The sequence below is a fragment of the Melozone crissalis genome, unplaced genomic scaffold (assembly GCF_028551555.1).
Source record: "Melozone crissalis strain CALT ecotype California unplaced genomic scaffold, PUWL_Pcris_2 ptg000019l_1, whole genome shotgun sequence".
In the NCBI taxonomy this organism is placed as follows: Eukaryota; Metazoa; Chordata; class Aves; order Passeriformes; family Passerellidae; genus Melozone; species Melozone crissalis.
The window spans coordinates 13465001-13491020 of NW_026535797.1; the positions used below are offsets into that span (position 1 = coordinate 13465001).

The 26020-nt window shown below is 51.8% G+C and overlaps 1 protein-coding gene across 1 annotated transcript; it reads right to left on the minus strand.

The window, feature by feature from the left end:
- Positions 1-4661: 4661 nt before the first annotated feature.
- Positions 4662-5794, minus strand: LBX1 (ladybird homeobox 1). The gene is made up of 2 exons (XM_054277366.1): positions 5470-5794; positions 4662-5164 (listed from the first exon to the last, which is right to left on the minus strand). The coding sequence occupies exons 1-2, from the start codon at positions 5792-5794 to the stop codon at positions 4662-4664; spliced, it is 828 nt and encodes a 275-aa protein (XP_054133341.1).
- Positions 5795-26020: the final 20226 nt, after the last annotated feature.

Genomic DNA, 26020 nt, shown 5'->3' on the forward strand with positions numbered 1-26020 from the left:
AACCCCAGAATCGGGAAGAAAAAGCCTTTCCTTTCAGCAGAGACTCATGCATCAAACTTCAATTTTCCGGACGATTGAATTAGTGATTTTTTTTCTCCTGAACTAAAATACACTTAAGTCTTTGGGATTAATTACCACGTTCTGGTCCCTCAGACTGTAGTATTAGTTATCGTTGCCATATTCGACATCAGCTCTGACACCTCATAAAATAAGGAACTGAATTTCACTGACTCAACCTGCTTCAACCCTGTTGGATAATTCAGAAGGGGGCTTTATTCTCCGTCTGGGAGCTCTGTGTGAAGTGAACAAGATCAAATATGGATCTTCTCCACCCCCCTCAGGAAAAAAAAAAAAGGCTTAACTCCCCCCCGCAAACATTATCAGTGCCTTTTCCAAGCAGACAACATCCCCCCCACCTCCTCCTCCCCTCCCGCTCCCTTCACACCTCCGAACGAAATCTAAGGCAGTGTCAAGTTTGGGGATGAAGGATGGGTATGGCGGGGGCGGGAGGATGGGCGGGAGCAGGACGACAGGCAGGAGGGCATGTCCGGCTCCTGCGTTTGAGAAATGGGGTTTCTGCCGGGGAGGGAACAGCGGTGGTCGAGGTGCGGGCTGGACCCAACCCTCGGGGGTCCCCACGCCCGCGCTGCCCCTGCCCGCACCTGCCCGTGCCCGGGTGCCCGCTCCCGCCCCGGCGCGGGGGACACGGGGCAGCGCAGCCCCCGACGGGGCGGGTGATGAGCGACCTCCGGGCCCCCAGCTCGCTCCCGCAAGGCGCTTCCATGTTCCCGCACACCCTGTTGCCAGTTGTTAGGTTTCACCTCTCCGGGCCAGGACCTGGGGTGTTTAAGCGGATTAACGCCTTTATTTTCCTTGTCGGGAAAGGTCTGTGTCTCCCCCTGCCTCGTGCCCACCTTTTCCCAGGCCGAACCGCGGTGAACCAGTGCCCAGGGCACGGAGCATCGGGCTGGGGGCGAGCAGCTCCGAAACGCTGCGGGTTTGCCGGGAGCGGACACGGGACGGACTGTGCCCCCTCTGTGAATCCGTGCAGGAAGCACTGCGGGCAGGTTGAAGGCCAGACAAGGGGACCGCCGTCCCAGGTGTCCCCGGCCAGGAAGTTCCAGCCGGGGGTCTCGGCCCAGGGCCCTCCTTCTCCGGGATAGCGCTGGACACGGACGGGAGCGGCCGGCGGCCCCTGGCTCGGCGAGACAGATCCCGAGATCCCTAATTTGGGGTAAATCTGGGAGTCTGGGGGGGCAGGAGGGGTTCCGTGCCGCGTCCATGGCTGCAGCTCTCCGAGTGGGCCGGGAAGGGCTGCGGCTGGGTCAGCCCAGAGGACACGATTCTGCGCTGTCACCGCGTCCCTATTGCTGCTGCGGGGAAAAAAACCCAAACCACCCGGCAAACAGCAGTCTCACTCCCACACACACCCACTCAATCCCGTCCCCCTAGAAAAAGAACAGAAACAAGGAAAAAAACCCCAAAAAACATACCACTGAAAATGAAACAAACAAACAAACAAACAAAAAGCCGTATTATATCTAAAATTCGAGGAAGAGCGAACCCTGAGCAATAGATCTCCTCATGTAGGTGATCCTAGGGAACGGCGCATTTCAAACTGGATGACAAACGACGCGCACAAGCCAGAGATTAATTTTTAAGCTAAAAAAAAAAATCTTTTGTTTGTCAAAATGCAGATTAAACAGCCAAAATCCCAGTTATCTGGAAATAGGGGGCTAGCCAAATTAACAGGCTACAAATCTTCAGGAGGAGGCTTTATTTACTAACCCGCCCCAGCCACGTGTGGTAAACTTCTGCGGGTGCAAGGCGGCCCGGCATCTCTTCTCTTTGCACTCAGAAGTCAATAGATCAGAAACCCAAATTAACTCCCAGCCTATTTTCCATACACCCAGCCACTTTCTTTTTTTTTTTTTTTTTTTTTTTTTTTATTTCTTGGTTATAGTGAATTGTACTCTTTGCAGCCTCATTAAATCCATTCCAAGACAAAAGAATAAAAGACTGGGGGGAGGGAGGGGACAGTAGAGGAGGGGGAACAGGAGAGGGAATGGGGAAAAAAACAGATAAAGAAAACAAATAAAGCCCTTTAACTAGATCTTCACATAAATGTCACAGTTTCTCAGCATTTACGATTTCCCTGCTTAGCATAAAAACACTTAAGGACAAGATTGAAGGCTTTCCGAGAGATCTGGACAGAAGTCAAAGCTATCATTCGGAGGTTAAAAAAAAAAAAAAGAATAAAAAGAAAAAGGAAAAAAGAGGGGATGGCGAAGTGGGGGCGGGAGGTGGCGGAAAACAAGTGCTCTTCCAAATAATACTAAAGAAAAGTGAATTTCATTGTAATTCATAGGCTTGTTCCAAATACCAAGAGAGAAAGAAAAAAGAATAGAAGCGCGCAGATGCCCCGACGAAGGGAGAACAGCTCTGCTCCCATTGTTGTGGAGTTAAACAGTGGAAGGGAGGGTTAACCTAATCCATCAAATTGTCTGGAAATTGTGAAGAAAATTCAAAAACCATATGGTCTCCAAGCGCTCGCCTTCTCTCTGCTGCGGAGGGGCACGCTTGTTTCAGCATGGCGAACCGCAGGAGGCTGTATATGCTCCATTGTCGCTTGTCACTTCAGAGAAGAGGGCTCATTTGTCCCCAGTTTTCATGCTTTACGCTAAAAATTACAACCCCATCCATTCTCAAAGAGGAGAAAGATTTATTTAGCCTCGGAGAAACTGGACCAAAAAAAAAAAAAATCCAACCCACAAACCAACCCCGTCTTATCTGGACACTTCTCTGCCGACTCCACCACTGTACACCAGATTTGCCTTTCTCACATAAATTTTACAAAGAATAGGGAGAAACACACGTTGCTCGACTCCAAAGGCAGGTCACGCTGCCAAGAGAAAACACATTCACCAGAGCTTTAATTTTGGTGGAAAAAAAAAAAAAAAAAAATGAAAAAAGACCCCCCCCCCCCAAAAAAAAAAAAAAAAAAGAGAGGGAGGAAATTAAAAGGAAAAGAGCTAAAGTGAGGAAACGAAACATTTTCCATCTCCGTGTTCCCGTGGCAGCTTTTGCCCAGGCGCGGGAGGCCTGGCCAGCCGGGCGGAGGGCAGCTCCCCCCGCAGCACACCCCGCTCCTTTTGTCCAAATCGCTGATAACTCCTTGCTGCCGCTCGGATTTGCTTTTTCTTTCAATTATTTTTTTTTCCTGCCCTTCTTTTCCCCCTGCAATTTCGGGCTGGAAATGCCCTGCTGACAGCGGGAGGGTCCCGGGGTCCCGGTGGTCCCGCCCGCCCCTCCGCGCTCCCGCCGCCGCCGCGCATCCCCCGCGCCCGGGAAGCGCTGCCCGCACCTCCGGCCTTATCCGTGCTCCGCGTTCTTCCTCTGCTAAACTCTGCCTGGCATTAGACATAGAAAAAAACCCTAAATAATAATATTGGTCTAGCTCGTGTGCTCCTTTCCCCTCATTTTTCTCGCAGGTACTGCTCTCAGAGTAACTTTAAATGCAAACGGGATGGGAAATTCCTGCGGGGGAAAAGTCCGGTGTAGCCTCGGACCGGCGGGGTGCTTTTTCGGTCACAAATGAAGGACGTTAAAAAGTATATTAAAATGGTAAGGATTTTATTGTATCGGAAAAAAAGAGCTATCTGTACAATTCTAAGAGACAGTAAATAAAGCGACATTGTCCCTATCGGAACTTAAATAGCAGGCCTTTTAAAATTTGTACAATTCAAACAAAACCAGGTCTTAAATCTGTACAATTTTTTAAATTTATAGTGTAATATTTAAATGTATTGATTTTGGGATTTGTACTTTTTTATTTCCATAGCATGCAAAAAATTCTAAAAAGAGTAAAAAATAATTCTAGGATTTTTTTTATTTTTCCTTTTTTTTTTTGTTACCACCTTCATATCAAAAATACGAAAGGCAGCTTTTTAATAAAAGCACAACAATAGCAGAAAATGGTAAAAATAGCTTTTAATTGTTAAAATGAGGCAGAAATTGCATTGGAGACAAATCTCTATGCTCTAGGAAAAAAAGAAAGTATATATTTTTCAACTTGCATTATCACCCAGCCCCAAGTTCCCAAGATTGCGAAAGAAAAAAATATTTTTAAAGGGAAAAAAATTAGTTCGTGCACATCTGAAACATGCAAGGAAAGGAAAGCGGCTAATTTTTTGCTGTTGCCGTTTTAAGCCTAACTTAAATCTTCTCTTAAGTGGTTTGTTTCGGAAGTCTTTGAAAACAACTGCTTTCCCAAACATCTGTTGGAAGCCAGGTTTATTCCAAGGTTACGCGTCTCCCTTATAGATAAAATAATCATCACTGATAGCTATTAGAAAAAAATAATAATCAAAACCTCAAAAAGAAGGGGGAAGGAAAAAAATTCCAATATATAAGTTTAAATATTTATACAGAAGCCGTCCGTAATTGCACCGTTCCGAAGATGTGGCAGGCGGAGGGATATCGACTCTACCCTAAATTAACCGGGGGTGTGTGTCTGTGGCGGGGTTCTATTGCTTATTGCTCCGGCCGAGGGGAGCGGCCGCCCCGCCGCGCTGCCGGGGCCGGCCTGGGGGGCCGAGGGTGCCGGTGTGGAGCTCTCGGGATGGGGGGGGAGGGACATGGGGGGGCACGCCGGCCGCCCCTCAGTCATCCACGTCGATCTCCACGTCCTCCTCCTCCTCTTCCTCCTCCTCCTCGCTGTCCCGGCGGCTGCGGGGCCGCTCCGTGGGGGGCGAGGCGGGGCGGGGCGGCGGCGGAGCGCCGGGCTCCCGGGCGGCGGCGGGGGGCGGCGGCGGGGACCCGGGCCGCGCCTTGCCCCGTCCCTCCGCGCTGGGCTCCAGCTCGGCCAAGGCCACGATGTCCACGGCGGGGTTGGGGCCCAGCTTTTTGGCCGATTCCACGTCGGCCTTCATCTCCTCCAGGTCTCTCTTGAGCTTGGCGCGGCGGTTCTGGAACCAGGTGATGACCTGGGCGTTGGTGAGCCCCAGCTGCTGGGCGATCTGGTCCCGGTCCGCCGGCGACAGGTATTTTTGGTAGAGGAACCGCTTCTCCAGCTCGTAGATCTGGTGGTTGGTGAAGGCCGTCCGCGATTTCCGACGCTTCTTCGGCGTTTGCCGCTGCCCGAAGATGGTCATCCCGTCCCGGCCTGCCGACGAGCCGCCAGATTGTCCCCGCTTTCCCTTGTCCACCCCGACCCGAGCCCCCGGACCCCACACCCCTGCCCCGTGGGTATGTGGAGGGAGCGGGACAGAGCCCCCTCTCCCGCGCCCCGAGGGCCACGGGGGAGGATGCTGCCGGGTACCGCCGGGTACGGGCCGCGCAGGGACCCCCATCCCACCCCGTGCGACACCCTGGGAGATGGCGGGGGACGAGGACAGGAGGAAAACCAGGCCCTGGGGAGGAGCGGGGTACCCACCCGTTGGAGGACCCCCTGCTCTGAGAGGGGCTTACCTTCGGCCGCCTGCAGCACGCTGACTTCCAGCCCCTTGAAGGTCTTGCTGGCCAGCTCTTCCAGGGCGCAGAGGGGCGAGGTCTGGGAGAGCAGCGCCCGGCCGGAGAGGGGCAGCCCGGCCGGGGGGTGCTTCTCGGCGGCGGAGAGGAGGTGGGCCGTTCCGCAGAGGGTGTAACTCCTCCGCACAGAGGGCTTGTTGAGGATGTCCTCGATGCTGAAGGGGGTGAGGGGCTTGTTGGAGTTGGCCGGCGGTGGTAGGTGATCCAAGGGGCTCCGCCGCCGTTCTTCCCCCGAAGAGGGCTTGGGTTCTTCTTTGGAAGTCATGGTGGGGCCGGGCTGCACGGGGCTGCCTTCCCCACCCGCGACGGGGATGCGCTGCCGCGGGGAGAAGCCCCCGGCGGGACCGCGGGGTGACGGCGGCGAAGACAGCGAGCAAAAGTTGAAGCCCACCTCCAACTCCGGCGGAGGAGCCCCGGGTCCTCCCGGGGAGAGCCACGTCGGGCGGCGGGCCGGGCGGGCAGGGCGGCGGGCGGGCGCGGAGCGGAGCAGAGCTGCCGTCGGTCCCTCGCCGAGAGGTGGTCCTGCCGTACCTCTTGTCCCAGGGTTTTGGGTCGGAGATTTCCCCCCCTCCTGTCTGTCTCCTCTCTCTCTCTCTCTCTCTCTCTCTCTCTCTCTCTCTCTTCCCCTGTCTCTCCTCTTTCTTTCTCTTTCTAGCTGCTATTTTAAGAAACACCCCAAATCACAGCACTTTCGCTGCCCCCCCACCTCAAGCTAATACCCACCCCAAAATAATTTTTAAAAATAATTAAAAAAAAAAAAGAAAAAGAAAAAGCAGACTTCGTCGAGGGGAAGAGCAGCCCTCGTACCGAGACCTCGGACCAGGGGGAAAGAAGCGAGAAGAGATGGGGTAATTGACTATTGCTAACAAGTTATTGTTGATTGGGAGGTAATCAATTATCTTCAATGACACTTTTCGCCCTCTCTCTCTCTCTCTTTCTCTCTCTCTCCCTCTCTGTCCAATGCAGGCTTTTGCAAGTTCGGAGACCCATTAATTAGGAGGCGGTATGGAGGTGGAGCCCAGTTGAATTATAATGCTGAATGCACTTGTCATATTCTGGCCCTGCTATTTGTTTGGACATATATATTTTTAAATTACATTACAAACCAGCCTTTATTGCATCAGGATAATACAGTATAGTGAAAAATAATAATAAGCGAAAACAAAACAAACCGAAAAATATCCGGCTGTATCTTTTTTCTCTTCCCCCCGAGATTTTTTTTTTGTTTTCTTTCTATTCTCTCTCCTGCTAATTTCTGCTACCAGGTTATTCAAAATGTCTCTTTCCAGCTCTACCCAGAGCCGTTTGATTTTTTTTTTTTTTTTTAATGAGGGGAAGAAGGGGAGAGCCTGGTTCCAGGTAAGGCAGATCTTTCCTTTCCAATAAAACCCGAAGGTTTCCCCTGAATTTGTCGTGCTCCTCTTTCCCAGCGCCCTGTGTCGGAGCGGGCTGCGGGGCCCGGGGCGGGAGCGGGGCCTCCCGGTGTCGGGAGAGCCCACGGAGGGGTTGCGTGGCGGGCTGCGGGCCGGGAGCGCTCCGGGGCTGGCGGCGGCTTCTGGGGCTCCGGTGGTGCCGGGTGGTCCTGGCCGGGAGCAGCGCGGGGGGGAAAGAGTCGGGGAGGGCCGGTTTCTAGCCCGAGTCCTTTTGCTGCGAGCCCACGGGTGGCCCTGGAGCGGGGCAGGGCTGGCGGGGGTTGCTGTGTCCCCCACTCTCGGGGAACCCGGCCCGGCCCGGCTCTCCCCGGGGCCAGACCCGCTCCTTAGTATTTCAACGCGGATCACCATCCCGCTTCTGTCTCGCCGTTCCGCAGGGACGGAGACAAAGCCCAGAGCCGGGGCGAACAGCTTGGCCCCCACTGCGGGCGTGAACGCTCCCCCACGGTCCCCGGGGGGACCTCGGCCGGGACACGAGCCGCGGCCGGGGCCGGGGCTGGACGGGACGGGAGGCGGTGGGAGAGGCGATGGGGCAGGAAGAGAGACAGGGGCTTGGACTGGGCCCCAACTTTCCCTCCTCACCTTGAGGGCCAAGGGGAGGACGGCTGGCAGCTCCCAGGCCGCTAGGTACCAAACAAGCACAAAAGAAGCAAATGGCTCCTCTCCTTAAAGCGCCCTCTTCCCATTTTTTATAGCTCTCTGGGAGTCTCTTTATGCAGTGACCTATTTTTAAAGGCCTATATTGGGTTATTCATCATATCAAATACTGCGAGGAGATGGGGGGGAGCCGGTCGGGGGGGAGCGAATTACACTGATTCTAAATCGCCCGGCTTCTTTGCTTTGCTAGGTGGATTATTTGCTTCGCTTTGCTCGGGTTTTATGAAGTGATTTAAACATATTTTAACCAATTAGAGACTTTCCTCCTCTCCCTTGTGTCCCCTCGCATTGTTTTCCAGCGTGTCGTTTTATGTCAGGATCCAGGTTTTATTGAGAACTCAGCCGGGGTGCTGGTGTTATAATTACAGAAATAAGGTCAAAAAAAAAAAAATAAAAAGGAGGGGAAAAAAACGAAAGAAAAATAGCCTCGTTCCTGAGTGCGAGTTTGTGCGGGCTGGCGGGCGTACGGGATGCTCTGAGGCACAGCCGGTTCCCCGCTGCAGCCTTTCCCGCAGAGTGGAGAGCGGACACGGGAGGAACTCACTCCCCCCTTCTCGAGCACAGCCCGTTTCGTTCAGGGCACGAGCAAAAGTGATTCAGACACAGCGAAATCCTACAAATCGTTTTGGATCCCCCGTTGTCCCCCCAGCCTGCGTCTCCTCTCTCTTCCTACGCGGGAGGACAGGGCTTTCAAAGCACCCTTCGTGGTTTTTTTTTTTTTTTTTTTTTGCTCCCTAATAGGGGCAGAGCCAGGGGGAGACGGACAGCAGCCTCAGTACAGGCTTCCCGACACAGAGGGACCCTTCCTCGTTTGCCTCGGCCGCTGTCTGGTAGGGGATAGACGGGTTCTTGTTTTGCATGAACAGCTCAGCCCGATGGCTCCAGGCCTGTCGCCTGCCCTTGAGCCCAGCGTCCCCCCCCCAGATAGCACCTCACTGAAAAAAGGGTGGTGTGGAGGGAAGGGGGCAGATCCCGGCCACCTTCCCCGAGTCCCCCGGCTCTCGGTGGTTGTCCCGGCGGGCTTCGACCGAGCCCTCTCCGCTGTGCTCTCGGCTGCCCGGTGCTGCCTTTGGCGGATTTGGGTTCGTTTGTCCTGTGCTTACTTTTCCTTTGCAACCGCTGCGTCTCCCTCCTCGCGAACGATTCCCTCTCTGTGCACCGGGGGTGGGCTGGGCTGCCCCCAATCCGGCTTAGGGGGAGAGCTCTTCATCTCCCCTCCTCATCCTTCAGAGTTTAATGATTTTAATTTTCTTTTTTGGCAGCCCGTTTGGCACCCAACCCCGAATTAGGGACTCTCAGTGCCCTCCGGCGTGTCCCATTGCATCTCACTGTCCTCGGAGGGCTCCGGAGAGCAAGGGAGCCCCGGGGACAGCCGGGGGCCTGCTCCTGCCACCGCCACGGAACTTCGCATCCCGCCGGGCTCTTGTGCCCGTCCCGCCGGGACTCAGCTGCTAGTCGTGTGTCCCAGCTTTGAGGTCGTTTGGGGAAGAACACCCTCATCCAATGCGCTCCAACACCCTCCCTCCCCCTGCTTCTGCCTGCAACAGCCCCTCTGAGCGGGACCTGGAACTGACCTACTCCTGGGGCAGGCAGAAGTTTGAGTCGGGTTCCCCATCGAGAGACGGGGACAAGCAGGGCTGGGGGGCACGGCGGCCCTTGGATGTCCCCGGGGATGGATGAGGGCTTTCTCCCAAACCTTTGGGAAGTGTCGGTCTAGGTCCCTGCCTTCCAACGTGGAAGAAAAGCGAGTGAAACTGCGGTGTTTCCTCCTCACAGAGGAGAAAACTGCAGCTGAAACCAAAACTCCTCGTGAGTGGGGATACACAACAACAACAACAACAACAACAAAATCTCAGGCTACGAGTAGCATCTTTGGAAGCTTTTCCTCTTGCCGTCTCCAGAACCGTATTTCGGGGTGTGGGCACAGCTGCCCTCCCCGGAACAGTCCCGGGCCCGGCGGGCAGCAGCAGGACGCTCCCGGGGCTGCCCGGCTCTGGCTGTGTGCGGTCCGCTCCTGTCCAGGAAAATGTCACAGGAATATAATTAAAGCAGGCCGCATATATCATTCAAGTGTTGATCACCAAAGTAACTGCGTACAAATGACACCTCCTTTCCCGGCATAGCTGAGCCGTGCATGGCTCCCAGCTATGTCTGCCTAGTTTAAGTGGTCTAAACACGTTACCACTCCCTGTTAGCAGGGGGGAGAGGAGCAAAACTCCTGCCCTCGAGCTAGTAGTTAGTCTTGGCACAGCATCTCTCAAAGGCCGGAAGGGCGAGCCGGGAACCTAAGAAATAACTGTTTTAGTCTTCAAGCATCCCTCCAAGTTTGGGGCTGCGAGTGCCGAGGGGCGGAGAGGCCCCGGTGGGACCCGCGGTGAACGGAGAGCCACGGCAGGGTCTGTGATCCCTGTCCCAGTCCGCTCCTGAAAAACGGCCGGTAACGGGTACCTAGAGGTATCCCCTGATGCCGCCGCCGGGCGCTGCACGGCGTTGCTCTCTTCGGAAAACAACGCTCCCCAGCTGGGCGTCCGTCGGCTGCCAGCTATGATGGGGAGGGGGCACCGGGGTACCGGGGAACGCTGTAGGGTTAGGGAGAAGCTCCCCAGCAGAGGCCATTTCTGGAGCTCGTTGTACAGCTGTCGGGCGATCCCTCCTTCCCTCGCAACCACCTCCTTACAGGGGAAGAAACTTTTCTGCACCAAAAATAAATGTGACCCGAGTACTCGCATCCGGCCTGGGAGCTGGGGTCAGGGGCACCGCGCCCGGCCGGTCCCGGCCGGGACACACCGGTCCCGGGAAGCCCCGAATTTTCCCCGGCAGAGAAAGATGGAGAAGTCGCCGCTCCCTCGGAGGTCTTCGGCCGCGGGGCCGGGACCTGAACGGGGCCGACCAGGGACGAAACCCGCGGGTCCAGAAACCCAGTCAGGAGCGGGATGCGAGGAGCAGCCCCCCTCGGGCGGACAGGCTGTGCGGTGCCCAGCTCCCCGACTTCACCTGGGGATTTTCGTTTGCAAACCAGCTCTCGGGGCGACTCAGTGGCGCCGAGATCAGCCGAGCTCCAGGGTCCGTGCACTTTCTGCCTATCCCTGGGACCGATTTGTTTCCCTCCCGCAAAGTCCCCGCATAGTGGTGCTGGCACGGCAGTGTTCGCACTGCTCTCGCTGTGGGGCCGGGAGAGGAGGCGGGAGGGAGTCCCAGTTTGGGCAAGTGCCTGGCCTGGTGTAAGCAGGCACGCTCTCGGGCTGGTGAAAAGGAAATAGGGGAGCCCGTCTCCCCCACAAGCCGTTTTAGAGCACAAATGGAAAGGAACGACCAGGGCGGATCAACACCTCCAGCTACCTAATCAACCTGCGTGGGGTCCCGGGGAGCATTTACCATAGCGGGGGAGAAACGCAGGGGTGCCCCCATCCCTAATATCCAGAATCACTACGTTGTTGCTCCTCTTAGCACAGCCTGGGACCCTCTCGTCCCACAGCTCCTGGTGGATTTTAGGGATTCCCTGGGGTTTGTGGGGGCTAGGGAGCCAGTCTGCACTGATGGCTCCCCAGCCAGACCCCCGGGTTTTCCCCTGGGAACAGAGGCTCCAGTAGCCGTTCCAGGAGTTCTCGTGCGAGTAGGGCCAACAGGACCGTAGGAACGTATTTAATTTTTTACGTTCTTGTATTTTATTTTCTAGTCCAAGAAATCCAGTAGGACTCAAGCTTCCTTGCAAAAAGGGTCGGGATGTGCCTGTCTCAGCTCCAGGCAAGGCAAGAGCTTGATTTTTATCAATTCATAGATTTAAAACCCCGTAGATACTCCGATAAATGCCATCTGCACAATGCCCCTGGAAGGCAGGGAGGTGGGACCGAGACTGTCGGGCGCATTTCAGGCCTCCTGGCCGTGTCAGGGTCTGACAGAGATTTAGCAGCTCGCGGACCCTCCCTGCCCCGTCCCAGGTCTTGGAGAGGCAAGGCCGGGCTGCAGAGCAAGCGAGGAAGACCCTTGCGAGGGGATCAGCGCAACCCCGGCCTCTTCAGAGCCTGCCTGTCCCCTGGGCTACTTTCGTTTTGGGAAAAACGAAAGGCGAAAACGCCTTCTGTCCAGTCCCCCTGGGTTCCAGGGAAGAGGATGGAAGGGGAAGGGATGGCCAAGGAGCTGACCGTGGGACGGCGGGCTGGGCGCTGGGGAGGCGGGGGCAGACGGTGCCCGGCCCGCGCAGCTGCGCCCGGAGGCGGCTGGAAATAGCGCACAGAGCTGGGTTCTCCTGACACCTCTGGGCCCCGCGGGGGCTGGGATGGGAGTGTCGAGACCCCAGGTGATGCCCATCTCACCCCGGCCCCGGGTATCCCTCCCTGCCCCCGGGAGAAAAGCCGCGGAGGGTCTGCCGCAAGACTTCTCCCTGCCCCGCAACTGCGCTCCGGTCTCAGAGCTCCGCAAAACTTTGGTTGGTTGGGCGGCGGGGGGGACAAACGACACAGGCACCCAGGACTGTGACAGCCGAGCCGCGCTGGCTCCTCCGAGACCTGTAATATCTCTGCCGCTCCCGGCACGCGTGAATAATTCACCAGGCTGCCAAATGCAAGTAACGTTTGTGCCAGCTATGAAAGAGCTGGGGAGGCGAAGGCTTATTTTTGGGGGGCAGGAGGAGGTGTGGGGAATCAATTGAAACTTAATAAAGGGAGTGGGGGGGGGACAATGGTGGAAATAAGGCAGGCAACTTCTTCTAATAACAACTTGGTGTTAATAATTCAGGAGCAGTCATTGGATTATAGCGCAATATCCGAAGTACACGTTGCCGGCACTGTGCGGGTGGATAATGTAATCGGAGCTCATTTTGCCTTCCAATAAATTACAGCAGCAAAAGTTTCCTGTTAAAGCAGATATTTGTATTTCTTTTTTGAAGGTGATTCCCCTTCCAACTACTGCAGTAAGACAATTAATTAAAAACTAATATATCCATCCATTGCAAGAGCAGCACCAAGAAGCGAAGCCACAGTTTGACTGTGATCTCTTCCAACTTTCTGTGCTGTGAGGCTGTTCCTCCTTCTCACCTCTTTCTTTCAGTCTCCCTGTTTTTTCATCCCTCTTTTTTTTTCCATCCTACTCCATCTGGCCTCACAGGAACCCTCCAAGCTCAGAGAAGTGCTGCTGAAAAGAAAACTCTCCCTAAAATACATCTCTTCATGTTAGACTTGCCATGTTTGTTCCTCTTGTCCATCTCAGGTCCTGTCATGAAGGGGTAACAGCTAGAGATAGGGTCAAACAGCAGTCCACTTGTCTTTCAACTCACACATGAGGTGAGTTTGCAAGGCCTCAGATGACTCTCCTTTTTATTCCAAACTGCAGTAGCATTTAGCAGCTGACACATCCCCCAGACCCAGCCAGGCTATTGCAACTTTTCTCTTCTCTATTCCCCTGTTCCTCTCACAAAAGGCTGGGCTATACCCTTGCTTTCTTGTGGTGTTCATCTCCAGCTGGGGTCCAAAAGATGATTCTCAAACCTCTCCTAGCCTCTCCCGCTGGACACAGGAATCCGCTGCACTGCTCTCCAGTGTCAAGCTGCTCTCTGCATCCTCAGACCTGCTTCAGAAAGGAACCTTTCCTCAAGAGTTTGTCCATGAGCAGCAGACATCTCTGATGAGAGGCTTTACACATACGTTTGTTTTATTCTGCTTTCTGTTTCAGGAACCTTAAACACATTTCTCAGCTGGTCATGTTTCAGGCAGGGCTCTTGCTGTGGGTACTTTTAGCATCCTGTAATGTTGACTGGCATTCCCATCCTGCATAATAGCTGCTGTCAGCTTACAGTGTTTCTGTACCGATCGCTGTCAGATCAGGCTGTCTCCCTGTCTCCAGTGCTGCATGGAGGCACGATGGGGAAAGAGAGAAAAGAGCTTCCTGGAGGAGGCTGGAGTGAAAAAAATCTCTCTTGTTGGGCACTTTCCTGATTCCCACTCTTCAGATGCAGATTCTGAACTCTGAGGTTTAATATCACGACAAAAATCTCTCTTACGATTCCACCTCTGAGCATCCTGGAGTCAAATCCACTTCTCTTCTCTCTTTCGCTCAGTTTGTGACCAAACTCTCTTGGCACCAAGTTCCTATGCCCTCTGGCCTGGCACCCAGGACTCTTTTTGAGCTGATGCACAATCCCTTGTGACTTGTGGAACTTTACAGCCTGGATTTTTTTCTCCTGGGCACTGAGTAAAGCCTGTGTAGTGAACAGCCTCAAGATTTATCCCATTTTTCTGCTTGAAATCTCCATGGGGTCTGCTTAGCTCAGTTGTTTTTGACAGGTGTGCAAAGCAGGTCTTCACTAATGCCAAATACACAGGAACAGTGGGTCTGGATTCTGCTTGCACATGGAAAAACCCATCAGGTTCTCAGGTTCAATGATGGCACTTGCCTTCGTTGGTGTTACAACTTAACAAGGACCTGCCAGCACTCCTCAGTAAGAGCTAAGAGAGTGAGCAAGTGAGGTATTAAGGCTGCACACAGCAGAAATAACCTGGTCCGGGTAGGCAAAGGGGCTGTTGTGGGCATCCCTCATCCTCACGAGAGAGTGGAATTGGTGGGGCCTGAGGGGTCCCTGGCTGGGGAGCTGCCACTAGAGGTAGGGCACCAAGGGCAGCTGTGGAGGGGCTAGCTTGATCTGTCTGAGAGCACAGGTTAACTTCCCAGAAGCAGCCCCTCTCCCTCACTTTAAATCTTGGGATTTTCTGCTTGGAAAGCTGCATACCTGCTCCTGCTGCCTTTTGCAGTCTCAGTGAAGCAATGGGTGTTGAAAATATCCTGTGCCCTGTGAACTTATTGCCAAACTCCTGTGAACATCCTCCCAAACTGAAGGACCTTTATTTACAGTGAAAGGAGTGTTTGTGAATCTTGGAGTACATGGACTCCAAGGACAGGAGAGAAAAACGATTTTAATTTCCCAATGCTAAATAAACACTTGCTGACTGGTAATGCAATGTAAAATTTATAGAAAATATGATTTTTTTACTGAGATGTGTACAGATCCCTAAATGGTGACCTCACTACGTACAAGGAGTGTAGGCAGTGGGTAGGAGGTGTGAAGTCCAGCAGTGGATCACCTGTGCCCCCACGGCTGTGGGGCAGTTGCAATGTGAGTGCACCAGGGCCTCCCTTCTCTTTGGTCTTTGTCCTTTTGCCCTGTACATGTGTGCAGTCTGCAATCTCACCAGCTCAGCCTAGTGGAGCTGGGCATGCTGTGCTGCAAGAACATGACCTTTTGCTCTGAAGATGGCAACAGCCTTGTGCTGGCAGCAAAACAACATACCCAGTACAAATAGAATCATTCTGATAATAAATCACCATCCATAATAAGAAGACATCGTTAATAATAAGTCATCCAGGGGCCTCTTGAGACCAGAGTACAACTTACTGTAAAAATAGATAGGAAACATGGTGTGATCATTACAAGCAAGATAACAAATAAAACAGAAAATGACTTTTATAGGCATTTAGCTCTTCTTTCCTTCCCCCAGCTTCCAACTAGTTCTGTTTTCAGTCAGGATGGCTATGATTTAAGTTTGGTCACAAACATAGACTGGATTTTTGCAGATGCAGAGCCCTGGGTTTACTACACCTGTGAGCTGGCTGGCCAGATCGCTATCTGCAAAGGAGCTCTCAGGCAAAAATCCCTCTTTTTTTTCCTTTCTGCTCACAGTGTGATCCTTTAGTTATCCTGATTTCTCCAAAGGTGATGGATGAAGGCTCCCTGGCTATGATATACAGAAGACAACTGAGGCCTTGCCCACAGATATCAGCTCTTTCTGTATCCCCTCAGTTGACAGGATTTGTTGCCCAGCTCCCACGGCTTTGTTTTGGCTCAGCTGATGAGGTAACTTCAGAAACCAGAGGATAGGAAGGGGCAAACACATGGTAAAATATGAGCTTTGAAAGGAATGAATGTTTGCATTGAGAACTCACCAGACCCAGGAATATTTTCACACATAAACTGTCTGGCAGCAAAAGACTCGTGAAAATTGCTTCATGCACAGAAGCAAAGGGAATCTCACACATTTGTTTAAGGACAAATTTGCAAGTCGCCCTTGTACTGTTCTGTCAGCTCTAATCTGCTTGGGATATCAGTGCTGCTTCCTTGCAGCAAAGGGGAAAGAGGCTGGAGCTGTTCAAATCTTTCTTGGTTTTTCCCCTTGTTTGCATTTGCCAGGCAAACAATAGCAGATGTTATATAGTCAGTTCGGTTTGCTACTAGTCCCATTATGCTCTATTTATGTTTCACTTTATTGGCTTTTTTTTTTTATTTTCCTATTATTGTTTCACTCTGGGGGAGGCAGAGGATATAATATATTCATCTTTATTATACAAAATCTGTGTGAAGCATTTAATAAAATGCTGTTTCCACACAGCTAGGAATATTACTGTTAGCTGTTTTTAAGTTAATGCTCCTATTAAAAAATGTTTGATGGCTGCAGTGACTGGAACTTGTGTGGACAAAAAGCACACACACCACTAAATAAGGCACTCATAGCAATTCAGAGATTTCCTGATGCCTTGTGGAAAACTTCTGTTTAGCCAGATTTCTGCTTATTTAGCATATTTCCAGCATTGTTCTTCCCTAGTTTTATTATTAGTTGTATTTGAATGGAAAATAAATTTTATCTTTTCTCCTCAAAACTTTCCCCTGAGATTGGAGGGGTCAAATCTGGCCCCCATCCCCAAGTCTCTTTCCCAAGCAGGAGTTTTGGCAGGGTTTGGGCAAAGGCAAGTGGGGAAGGACACTGACAGGAAGACAGTCATGGCTGCTCCCTGAAGCTGGACCCGCTTGTGTCCTGCTCAAGGTGCTTTCCTGTTCCAAAGCTGCAGATTCACACCCAAAAATGTCTGCATGAGGCAGGCTAGGCCTATTCTGCTTTATAAGTTGGTGGTCAGGGCCAGAGGGTTTGTGCTTGCTCGTGGACATGGAGCAGGGCAGTTTTTGAGACCTCCATGTCATGGCACTTGGTTGTGCCAGGAATGGGGGTGGCTCTCCATGGATCAGGAGCACAGGTGTTGGTGCTGTTTCTGGGGGTACTTAGGGAATCATGCAAAATAGCAGTGAAAAGTCAGTGTTACTGCATCAGGTGAGAAGAGATGAGCAATGGAAAAGAATCTGTTCCTGAGAAACAGAAGAAAGATCTTTCAGAAAAATCTTTCCCTAATTGACAACTTTCTAGGAAAGACAGGAAACCACAGCCTAGATACACCAAGACTGACTCAGAGAGCTTTGTTTTAGACCCAGAGCTCAGTCAAGAACACAGCTTAACATCATGCTTGCCCCCAGCACAGGCAGGGGTCTGACATGGAGATGTGGGTCTGTGAATCCTCTCAGAATCAGATGCTTTAGTCCTTGGAAGAGCAAGGAGGCAGTTCAGTGATGTGAGTGTTACATGTTTGCAGGAGTGAGAATGGCAGTCGGCTCAGCACTGATCCATACTGGATATGAGAGGCTGAAGAAGGCCATACAGGGTTTAATGAAATTCTGCCTAGCCTCATATCCTGACTCCATTGCTGCTGCTGCTGCTGGTCATCCTGAGAGAGCAAAAGACCCAACTGTATTATATGTAATTCTGTATATTATTATCATACAAACTTTAGTAAGTGTACGTCATGCTTCCCAGAGATACTTTCCCAGCTCTCAGCTGATTGTGGTTCAGAGGCTCCTGAGCCAGAAGTGATACCTTCATGTCTTATGGCCCCAGATAGATTGTTCTTGCATGAATGCATCTAACACTTGTTCTACCCATACAATCTTTTGGCATCCATGATATCCCAGGTCAATGTGCTTCATGGCTGATCTACCAGCTATGCAGATGAGATCTTCCTTTTGTTTGTTATACATCTGCCACCTGATAACTCCACATCCACTTGCACTTGTTCAGGAAGAGGTGGCACACACTTAATCCCTGCTCACCCACTCCTCAGGCTGTCTGACAGCACAGAAATTCTTTGGTAGAGCCTGTCAGCCTGCATGGAGCTGGTGTGGGAGAGATGAATCTCCTGTCATTCAGGACTGAGTATTCAATGGAGAAGACCAAGGAAAGTCAAGATGCACCACAGAGGGAGGATGATATTAATGGTGTGGTGGGCAACAGCCTCTGGTGTCCCTGGCTGAGCAAACACCTGAGGAAGGTGTTAGACCACCACAATGAATTGGGGGATGTTTCTTGGCTGATACATGGGGTTGACAGCTGTCAATATGAAGGGTTGGCTACTGGGGCTGCAGTGGTGGAACAGAAACCGTGGGGAGGGAGGGCATCCCAATCTGCCAAAATCTCCAGAGCTTCCTGAGTAGTCAGGAAAAAGCAGACCAGGAGTTTGGGGCTCACATGTCCCCTCTTGGAATAAATCTAAGCTGGGCATCACTGCTCTGAACAGGGAGCCTCCACTGGCAGCACCCAGGACAGCACTGTTTGGACAAAACACTGTCCCTCAGCCTGACCCCACCATGGTCTGCAATGCTCTGGGTTTGTTCCTTTGCCCACCCAGGTTTTGGTGCCTTTGTGTACCCCACATTCTTAGGGCTGGGAGGGCTTTGCAGCTGTGAAATTAAACCCAAGGGACTTTTTGGCCCTGCTATGAAATTGTCATGCTTTGGGACGTTACAGCAGAAACATAAGGACAAGTGTGCTCAGCCTTCACAAGGTTTTTCTCTAGACTTGGTGCTGTTGGGGAGGGAGAGGAGCTGGGGGAGGACATACCTGCTGTCAGAGCAGTAATTTCATGACATTGCACTCTCCAGACAAGAGCACCTGTGAGACAGAAAGAGTTTGGTAAGCTTGAGAAAGTGGAAGTGTTTTGCAAAAGCACCATAAACATCTGCTGAGAGGTACCTGGGAACGTGACTGTGAGACAGAATGAGGAGATGAAGTGGGGAAGGAAAACAGCTCTTTAAAACAGGTGAAAGTCACCAGCCCTGTGGGGGTGATGTGAAAGTCTCAATGGCACTGTGGGGGACACAAACCCTGCCAGGCTGAGGAGGAAGCCCTTGGGGAGAATTTCTGAGGCTTTTGCAATGTGGTAGGAGTAAGGAAAGAGCCAGATTTGCTTGAAATACTTCATTTTAATTGCAGAAGGCTGCCTGCCGTCTCCCTGCTGCCTTGCTGGGATGTGTTTCTGTCTCCATCATACTCATGCAACTTTTGGACTTTTGGACTGGTGAATGGTGCCACCGATGGGCAAGGACCAAAATGTCCTTGCTGTAGGTATCTTCCCCTGTTTAGACAGACCTCTAGGACTTAAACCCTGACCAATGCTCTGCTGGGCAGACTATTGGGTCACCCAGTCTCACTGCTTCACTGGATTTTTGCCGGTTTTTAACATTTCACTCAAAATGTCACTTGGGGACAGTTCAACTTGCACACGTGGGTTTCCTCATCTAAGATTTGTGGTGACAGAAATACCCGTGAAGGTGAGTGAATGTTAAGAACAAACCAGTCAGGGCAAGGGACATGGATAAGCCACCCTTTATTTCATTGGTTTAAGCATTCTCTCATGATTTTGAACCTTCTTCCCAGTTTTTTTGGCTGCTTGTTGTTGACAGCACAGAAACAGAGCATGGGTTTCCTGCCAGGATAAAGAGTTCTAGTGATTTTCCCAAATCCCTCAGTCTCCAGAAGCCATTAAACAAAATAACTTTATTTCCTGCGACCTCCCATTACAATTCCTGAACCGCAGTGTTGTAACACACAGCTCCCAAGGCTGCATCCCAAGGGGCACCTTCCAAACTCCATCTGTCTGCTGAGCACCTTGTAAATGAGCTGCGGGTTCAGCTGTACTTGATGTGCTCCTTGTTGATGAAGAGTGAAGTATGAAGGGACCAAATCTGCATGCTCCAGAGGCAAAAATGTGGTGCAGATATTTTACCCCACAATGTAGGTCTGGAAGACCTAGAAGAACCAATGTGCTTATCCAGCCCTTCATCCTATAATGGTAATTAGTCGTATTGAGATTTGTGCAAAATACAGCACTTTTCCCAACAAGTGATCTCCATTGCTTTAGGTGAGGACCCTGAGACACAGAGAGATGATGATACTGGTTTTTCTTTAGTGCTCCTTCTCAGCTCTTGGAGGCTGTTATGCCAAAAACTTCACCTCACTGTAATCTCCCAGTTCAGTTTCCCATAAACCAGCCCTGCATAGTCTTTCTCCACCACCTAACTGCTTATACCCCAGACCTGAAACTGTGCTGCTGAAATAGTCCAGCTGAAACAGCTCTACACTACTGTACTCCTTTCCATTAGTTCAAAACCTGCCCAGAAATGAGTGACAAATATCCCTTGTGGGGCCTGAGGTAGGAGCTGTCTCAGTCCAATCCATGCTGGTCTCCTGGTGTGGGTTGGCCACCTTCCCACTGCAGAGCTCATCCTTCACCTGGATCCCAAGTTGTGTTGCCCTGGGAGCAGTGCCAGGTGGGATTTGCAGACTTACCTGTCCAATCCTTACTAGTGGCTGAGTTCAGAGGAGGGGTGTTGCCATGGCTGGGGGGCCATGAAGAGCAGGAGTTGTGGCAGTGGGGGACACTCCCTATCCCATGCAGAAACAACTCTAGGGTGTGGAGATAGATGAGGGTATTGGGCAGAGTGTCAGGGGCAGGCAGAGCATTGCAGGCATCCCCTTACTCATGGCATCGCTGCATGGGAGCGGATTCCTCCCATCCCATAAAACTTCTGTCCCCTCCCCAGGAAGGGTCTTTCCTTTTCCCTCCCTGTTGGAGGGTTGGGCCGATGTGCATTTGCTGAGCCCTGGCTGCTTGCTGTCTCTGCTGCCATTTGCTCTGGGAACAGCCCACGGCACCGGCACCGTGCTCTGCTGTCTGTCTCGATGTCTCTTTAATCCTGTTTCCCTGGTTTCGCATGGCAGCGGCCCATGTTTGCTTGTGCAAAGCCTTCCTCTGGATTGCTGGCAGCCGTGCTTCCAAACCCAGCTTGCCGTTTTCCCCAGAGTGGTGGGATTGATTGGCTCCAGCCGGAATGGGCATGGCTCTCTGCTGCTTGGACCGAAATGCAACCATCTGTTACACCTCTAGTTAAAAGTACATAAAGTTGAGCATTTGCGTGTAGACAATTCCACCCCTGATACGCTTTCCACCACACATCCCTCTCACACTTTGGCAGGATCTTGCACCGCAATGGGCCCAGTACAGGCAAAACCAGCACTTTAGCTCTGCTGGAGCCAAGCAGCATGGAGATGGTGGGGGCATAAATCAGCCTTTTCTTCTTCTGCTGTAGCAGGCCACTGTCAATTTTGCAGTGGGTTGTGCCCCAGGTTTACCCCTGGCTGTGGCTGGTCCTGTTACCTGCTCTGCACTGGGAAGGGCCGCCCAGGCTGGGAGCCAGGCTGCCTTGTGCCTGCTGCACCACCAATGCAGGTGGAAAGGGCAGTGCATTGCTGAGCCTCAGTTGAGTGTTCCCATCAAGGAAAGGCACTGAGGATGAATAGGCAGCAGACACGTGGGAAGATGGGACCGGCATACGAGATAGCCTATGAGATAGAGAGTGGGAGGGGAGCATGGCAGATGCAATGTCTGTATAACCCTGCACCTGCAAAGGCCTGGACAGCCCACCTGCCTGCTCGCTGCCCCATGCTGCCAGCCTGGCCTCGTGCTGCCCGTTCCCTGTCTACATGGGCCTGTGCAGCTTTGCCAGAAGGGGAAGGCAGAGAGCGGGCTGGGAACACTGCTGAGTCACTGCTTCCTCCCTGAAAATGCTGGGCACAGTAAGACACTGCTATGGCTATAAGGAGATTTTCATGGACAGAAGAATTCTGGCTTCTCAATGTTGCTTGCCAGTTCCTGCCCTTCCACATCTTTGAGGCCTCCCTTCCCTGAAAGCTACAGAGAAATACTGCTGGGGCATAAAGTTGCTTGCCATACTGCGCTCCAGCAGCAGCCACTTTACATCTGCTCACCCAGTCTCCAAGTCCTTGCTGTGGCTTTCCATTCCCACCAGCAAGTCCATGCTCAGAGATCCACAAAAGTGTCTAACAGACTCCTGCTGAGGCCTGGGCTCAGTACCCAGCCTATGTTGGATGTGGGTGGGCAGGGAGAGCTTTAGCACTTGTAGGGTGGAGGAAAGCCTAAATGTGTGTAGCAACAGCCACAGCTGCTGCCATTGCTGAAGTCCCAGATATCCCCGCCCAAATCATCCCCTGTTCCTGCTTCTCTCCTAGGAAGCTGTGGCTTCATTAATAAGGCAAAGAAGCAGATGACAAATAGAGGCACTGGGGTGGGAAATGGTCCTGCCAAGACCAGAGAGCACATCAGAGTCAAGGAAAGGAATTAGTTTGCTCCAGCCCATTTATAACACTGTATCGCTGCACCATTTGCTTGATCCTTTATTTTCACCCCAAAAAAAGGCTGAATTGCTGTGATGGGGCAACTCCTTTTGGAAAGACTCAGGACACAGAGAAAGAAAATCTCCCAGCCTGCTGACGTTCACAAGTGGGGAGTAGTCAGTGACAAGAATCCTCAAAATGCAGCAGCATCCCCCATCAGGGTCAGTAACTGTCTCTGGAAATGCTGGTCTCTTGATGCTTTCACCAGAGCCATAGTTCAGATGAAGTGAGAAGAATGTCACCTTTACAACCTTCACACGGCTGATGTCCCAAGGAGCCAATGGATATTGGGTAGCCAAGTCTTCTTCCAGGTCTCTGAGGAATTACAGGCATTACAGGTCCCTCCTGGATTATACCAGAGGGACTGGTGGTGATGTATCAGCCATCCCCGACCTTGTTCATCTTTGTGGGGCAGTGAGGGTGGTAGGAGAAGAAAAAAGCTAAATGCACATCCCACAAGCCAGAGTGGCTCTGAAAGCTGAGAGGAGAGCTGGGGGCTGGGGGAGAAGAAGAGACATCTGAGCTCAACACAGGGACAGCAGATGGATTGGAAGGAGCATAACCTCGTGGCAATGCATGCTCTGGTCCCTGCAGCTGGCATTAAGGGTCAATTATTTTCAGTGTAGCAACTGATTTCTAACCGAAAAGAGAGTGACCTGATGACACTGATAGAGCCTGCTGACGTCCATCTCCCTGCTGTGGGAGAAGACAGCAGCACAAGACTTGAGCTTTGCTTGATGTGTGATCACAGACCACTGTGCCTGATTCCCTTCCAGACCTTGTGGTGGGCTGAATTTGGCACTCCCAGACAAAGGAAGTGCTCCTGCACACCGAGTTTTGAGGGGGCAGCAGCGGGGTGTGGGTGATGAGCCTGCATTTGACATTCACCCCTTTTAAGAGCTCTGGGAAATGTCATGTCTTTCAACCCATCCATATTGGTTGGGCTTGGATCCTCGGTACTGATCCAGGTCAGAGCTACTTCAGTTGGAGAGGGCTGGGGCAGGACCCTGCATGGGGGGCTGGATGCCAGCCTGGCCTCCAGCCCCAGTCTCTCACCTGTGAGTGTATGCACACCTGGATCCTGCTTCCTGTGGAAGAACTCCTTAAGACTACAGGGCTTTCCCACTGCAAAGTGCAGCCCAGCAAGGCAGCAGGGTGTGCTTCAGCCCTGCTTAGAGGATGCAAGGCAAGGTTGGGGTGCTGTCCTTGCTGTGCAGCATGAGTCACCCATCTGCAGAAGGCAACTGCTGTGTAGGATGCTACAGCATGAGTTGCCCTTTCATGCCAGCGCTGTTGAATTTAACCCCTGGAGTGATAGAATCTTGATTTTACAGATGCAAACAGCATCAAAGTAACTTTCAGGAAAAGCATCTCCCTCCTGCAAGCTTAACAACCTTCCTGGTGGGAAGATCATCCCCCAAGGGCTATGGTGGAGGACAACCCTGGCACCTTGACTTTGTCTGTACCACAGTCTGGGGCATATGACAACCAAGGCACAGTGAGTGCCAGGGTCAGTCATTGCCTTGCTGTGCTTCCCTATGCTGTTCTCATCAGTAGCTAAGCTCAGGAGCTCTGTGCTCCCTGGGAAGGGGTCCAGCCCACTGACATGAGTAAAACCCCCACCAGCTTGTGCCATGCACGTCTGGGAGTTAAGTGATACCCTGCACTGTGCCAGGTCCTTGACCCGGGAGGAATTGTTTGTGCTGTCAGAGTGCTCTGGGCTGCACTGGCCACCCGACTCTGGGCGCAGCCTGTTGTGAAGGGAATCCATGGCACAGCCATGTCTCCTTTGATCATCCCTCTGATCATCTCTCTCTGGTGCAGCCACATGACACTGGTGAGGTTGATATGATTCACCTGCCCCACAGTGTGAGGATGTGAGCACTAATGTGAACAGGGGGAGGATGCTGAAGTAGAGCATGCCCTGAGCTGTCTCCTGCTATGGTGTGACATGGTCCCAGTTTGGTCCCACGGACTGAGACCCATGGTCACCAGCACATCCCACCATGCCAGAGCAGGTAAACACAGCAGTGGATTGGATAACACCCTAAATCACAGCACGGCTGTTCTGGAGTCCGCTCCATCCAGGATGATAGGAAGAGTATACATGGAGGGAGAAAGGGGACAACCAGGAACAGAGTAAAAGACCCAGAAAAGGCACAGGCTGAAAATAACCAACCCAGATAGCAAAGGAAAGGGAGTCAGTCAGACCTTCAGAGGCTGGGTGTAAAGATCTCAAAGGGAGCAGAGACAGGTCCTGTCAGTCCAAGGCCAGACAAAGGAGATGATGACAAGCAGCTATTTTAGCTGATGGCCTGAAGCCATCCTGCCTGGGGTGGTGCGCTCAAGTCACCTAAACTAAGCAAAATTCAGCCTGGGATTGGGAGTTGGGTCAGAAAGGCAAGGTGGTGGGATGAAGGACTGGTACCAGACCAGCATCATGAGGTGCTATGAGACACAGAGCTATAGGGCACTGCCACCTCTAAGGCGTCACATTTCCAACACGGTGTTTGATGCAACTTTGTTGCTGGGGACTTCTCTGTCGTTCTTTGCAATAATGGGAATGTGAGCTTCAGTGTTGTGTCCCAGTGAGGGGAACCCAGCAGGCACCTGCAGGGGTTGCTGCATGAGCTGGAGTCCCTCAGCTCACTCATCTATGAATGAGACTTATGTGGGACTGCTGCTTTCTGAAGGGGCACTGCTCTCTTTCTATAAAACAAAAAATTAGTCCGGTCCATAGTTTTACTGAGATGCAAAACTTACGCCTGCTTACAAGGTGCCTTGGGAACAAGAATGAGGAAAAATGCATTTCATTATATTTAAATTTCCTTTCTTTTGATATTTTTGGTGGTGCAGCAAGGGTTGTGTGAGAGTGAGGCACACTGGGGGAAGCTGCTGGAATGCCCTATTCTGTGGCATGGCAGTGAGCTGCTGGGAAAAACAACCAGCAAATACCCAAGTATCTCTCCTAAAGCCTCTCACTGCTGTCTTCAAGGGACCATGGGAAGATGGTGCTTCTGTGAAAAGGATTCAGGACTCAATCCTCAAAACACCTGCTTTACTTAAAGCACAAGCATAAATTCCTTGAAAGCCAGAGAGATTAAAACACATTTGGAGAGAAGCCTGGCTGCCAGCATGCTTGTTGAATCAGAATGGTATCTGTTATATAAGCATAAAAACTGTTTTGCAAATGTGGCTGCTATGAATTCATCACCCAAATTCATATGGAGGCACCTTTCTGTATGCTCTGGTAGCCAGAGCAGAGCTGCTGGGTCATGGGAAGCTGCCATTTATAGAAGCCAGACCCTAAGCTGTGCCAGGCAGGCGTGGAGCAAACCCAAGAATGTCACACATTATTTGAATTGAGACATCATTGACAGGGAGCAAAAAAACCCCAACAACCCAAAGCTCCTAAATCCACCAAGCCTTAAAATGGCAGGAGGAAACAACCAAGTGAATTATACCCAGGATGAACTTGGCCCTGCTGCTCCTTCAGCAGTGATTTCTGAGGCGATGTGGAGTCTGGCATTTTTATCTCCTCTGGCATTTTTATCCTATTTCCTTCATTCTATTTATTCCTGATCCTGTTAACTTTATCCTATTGATTCAAATGCGTTTTCATACTCCCTTATGGTCCCCTTTTGCATCACTTTCAGCTTTTAGGCAACCAGGATGGGCTTTTTCTGTCTTGGAAAAAAAATGTTTCTTTGGGAGCACACTTCTCTAAACTCCCCTCCTAGTTCTGGGAGACTGGAGTTTATTTATTTATCTCAGTTAGACAAATAGCTTCATTTTCACGCAAAATAGGATGCATTTCTGAATGCATGCAGGAAAGGTCAAAGGGCTTTAACCATGCAAAGGGCAAACTCTGAGCCTGTTGAAGTGATGTTGGTGCAGTCCAGAATGTCTCTGTGAATGGAGCCAGCCCTAGAGGCTGCAAATGAATATATTGGGAAGTGGAGATTTACACACCTGCCTGCCAGCAGATATATTCAAGCCTTCCACTGCAGAGAGGTCCCGGTGTTACTGCTGTCTTCTGCTTTGTGTTGGCTGCTGATACAG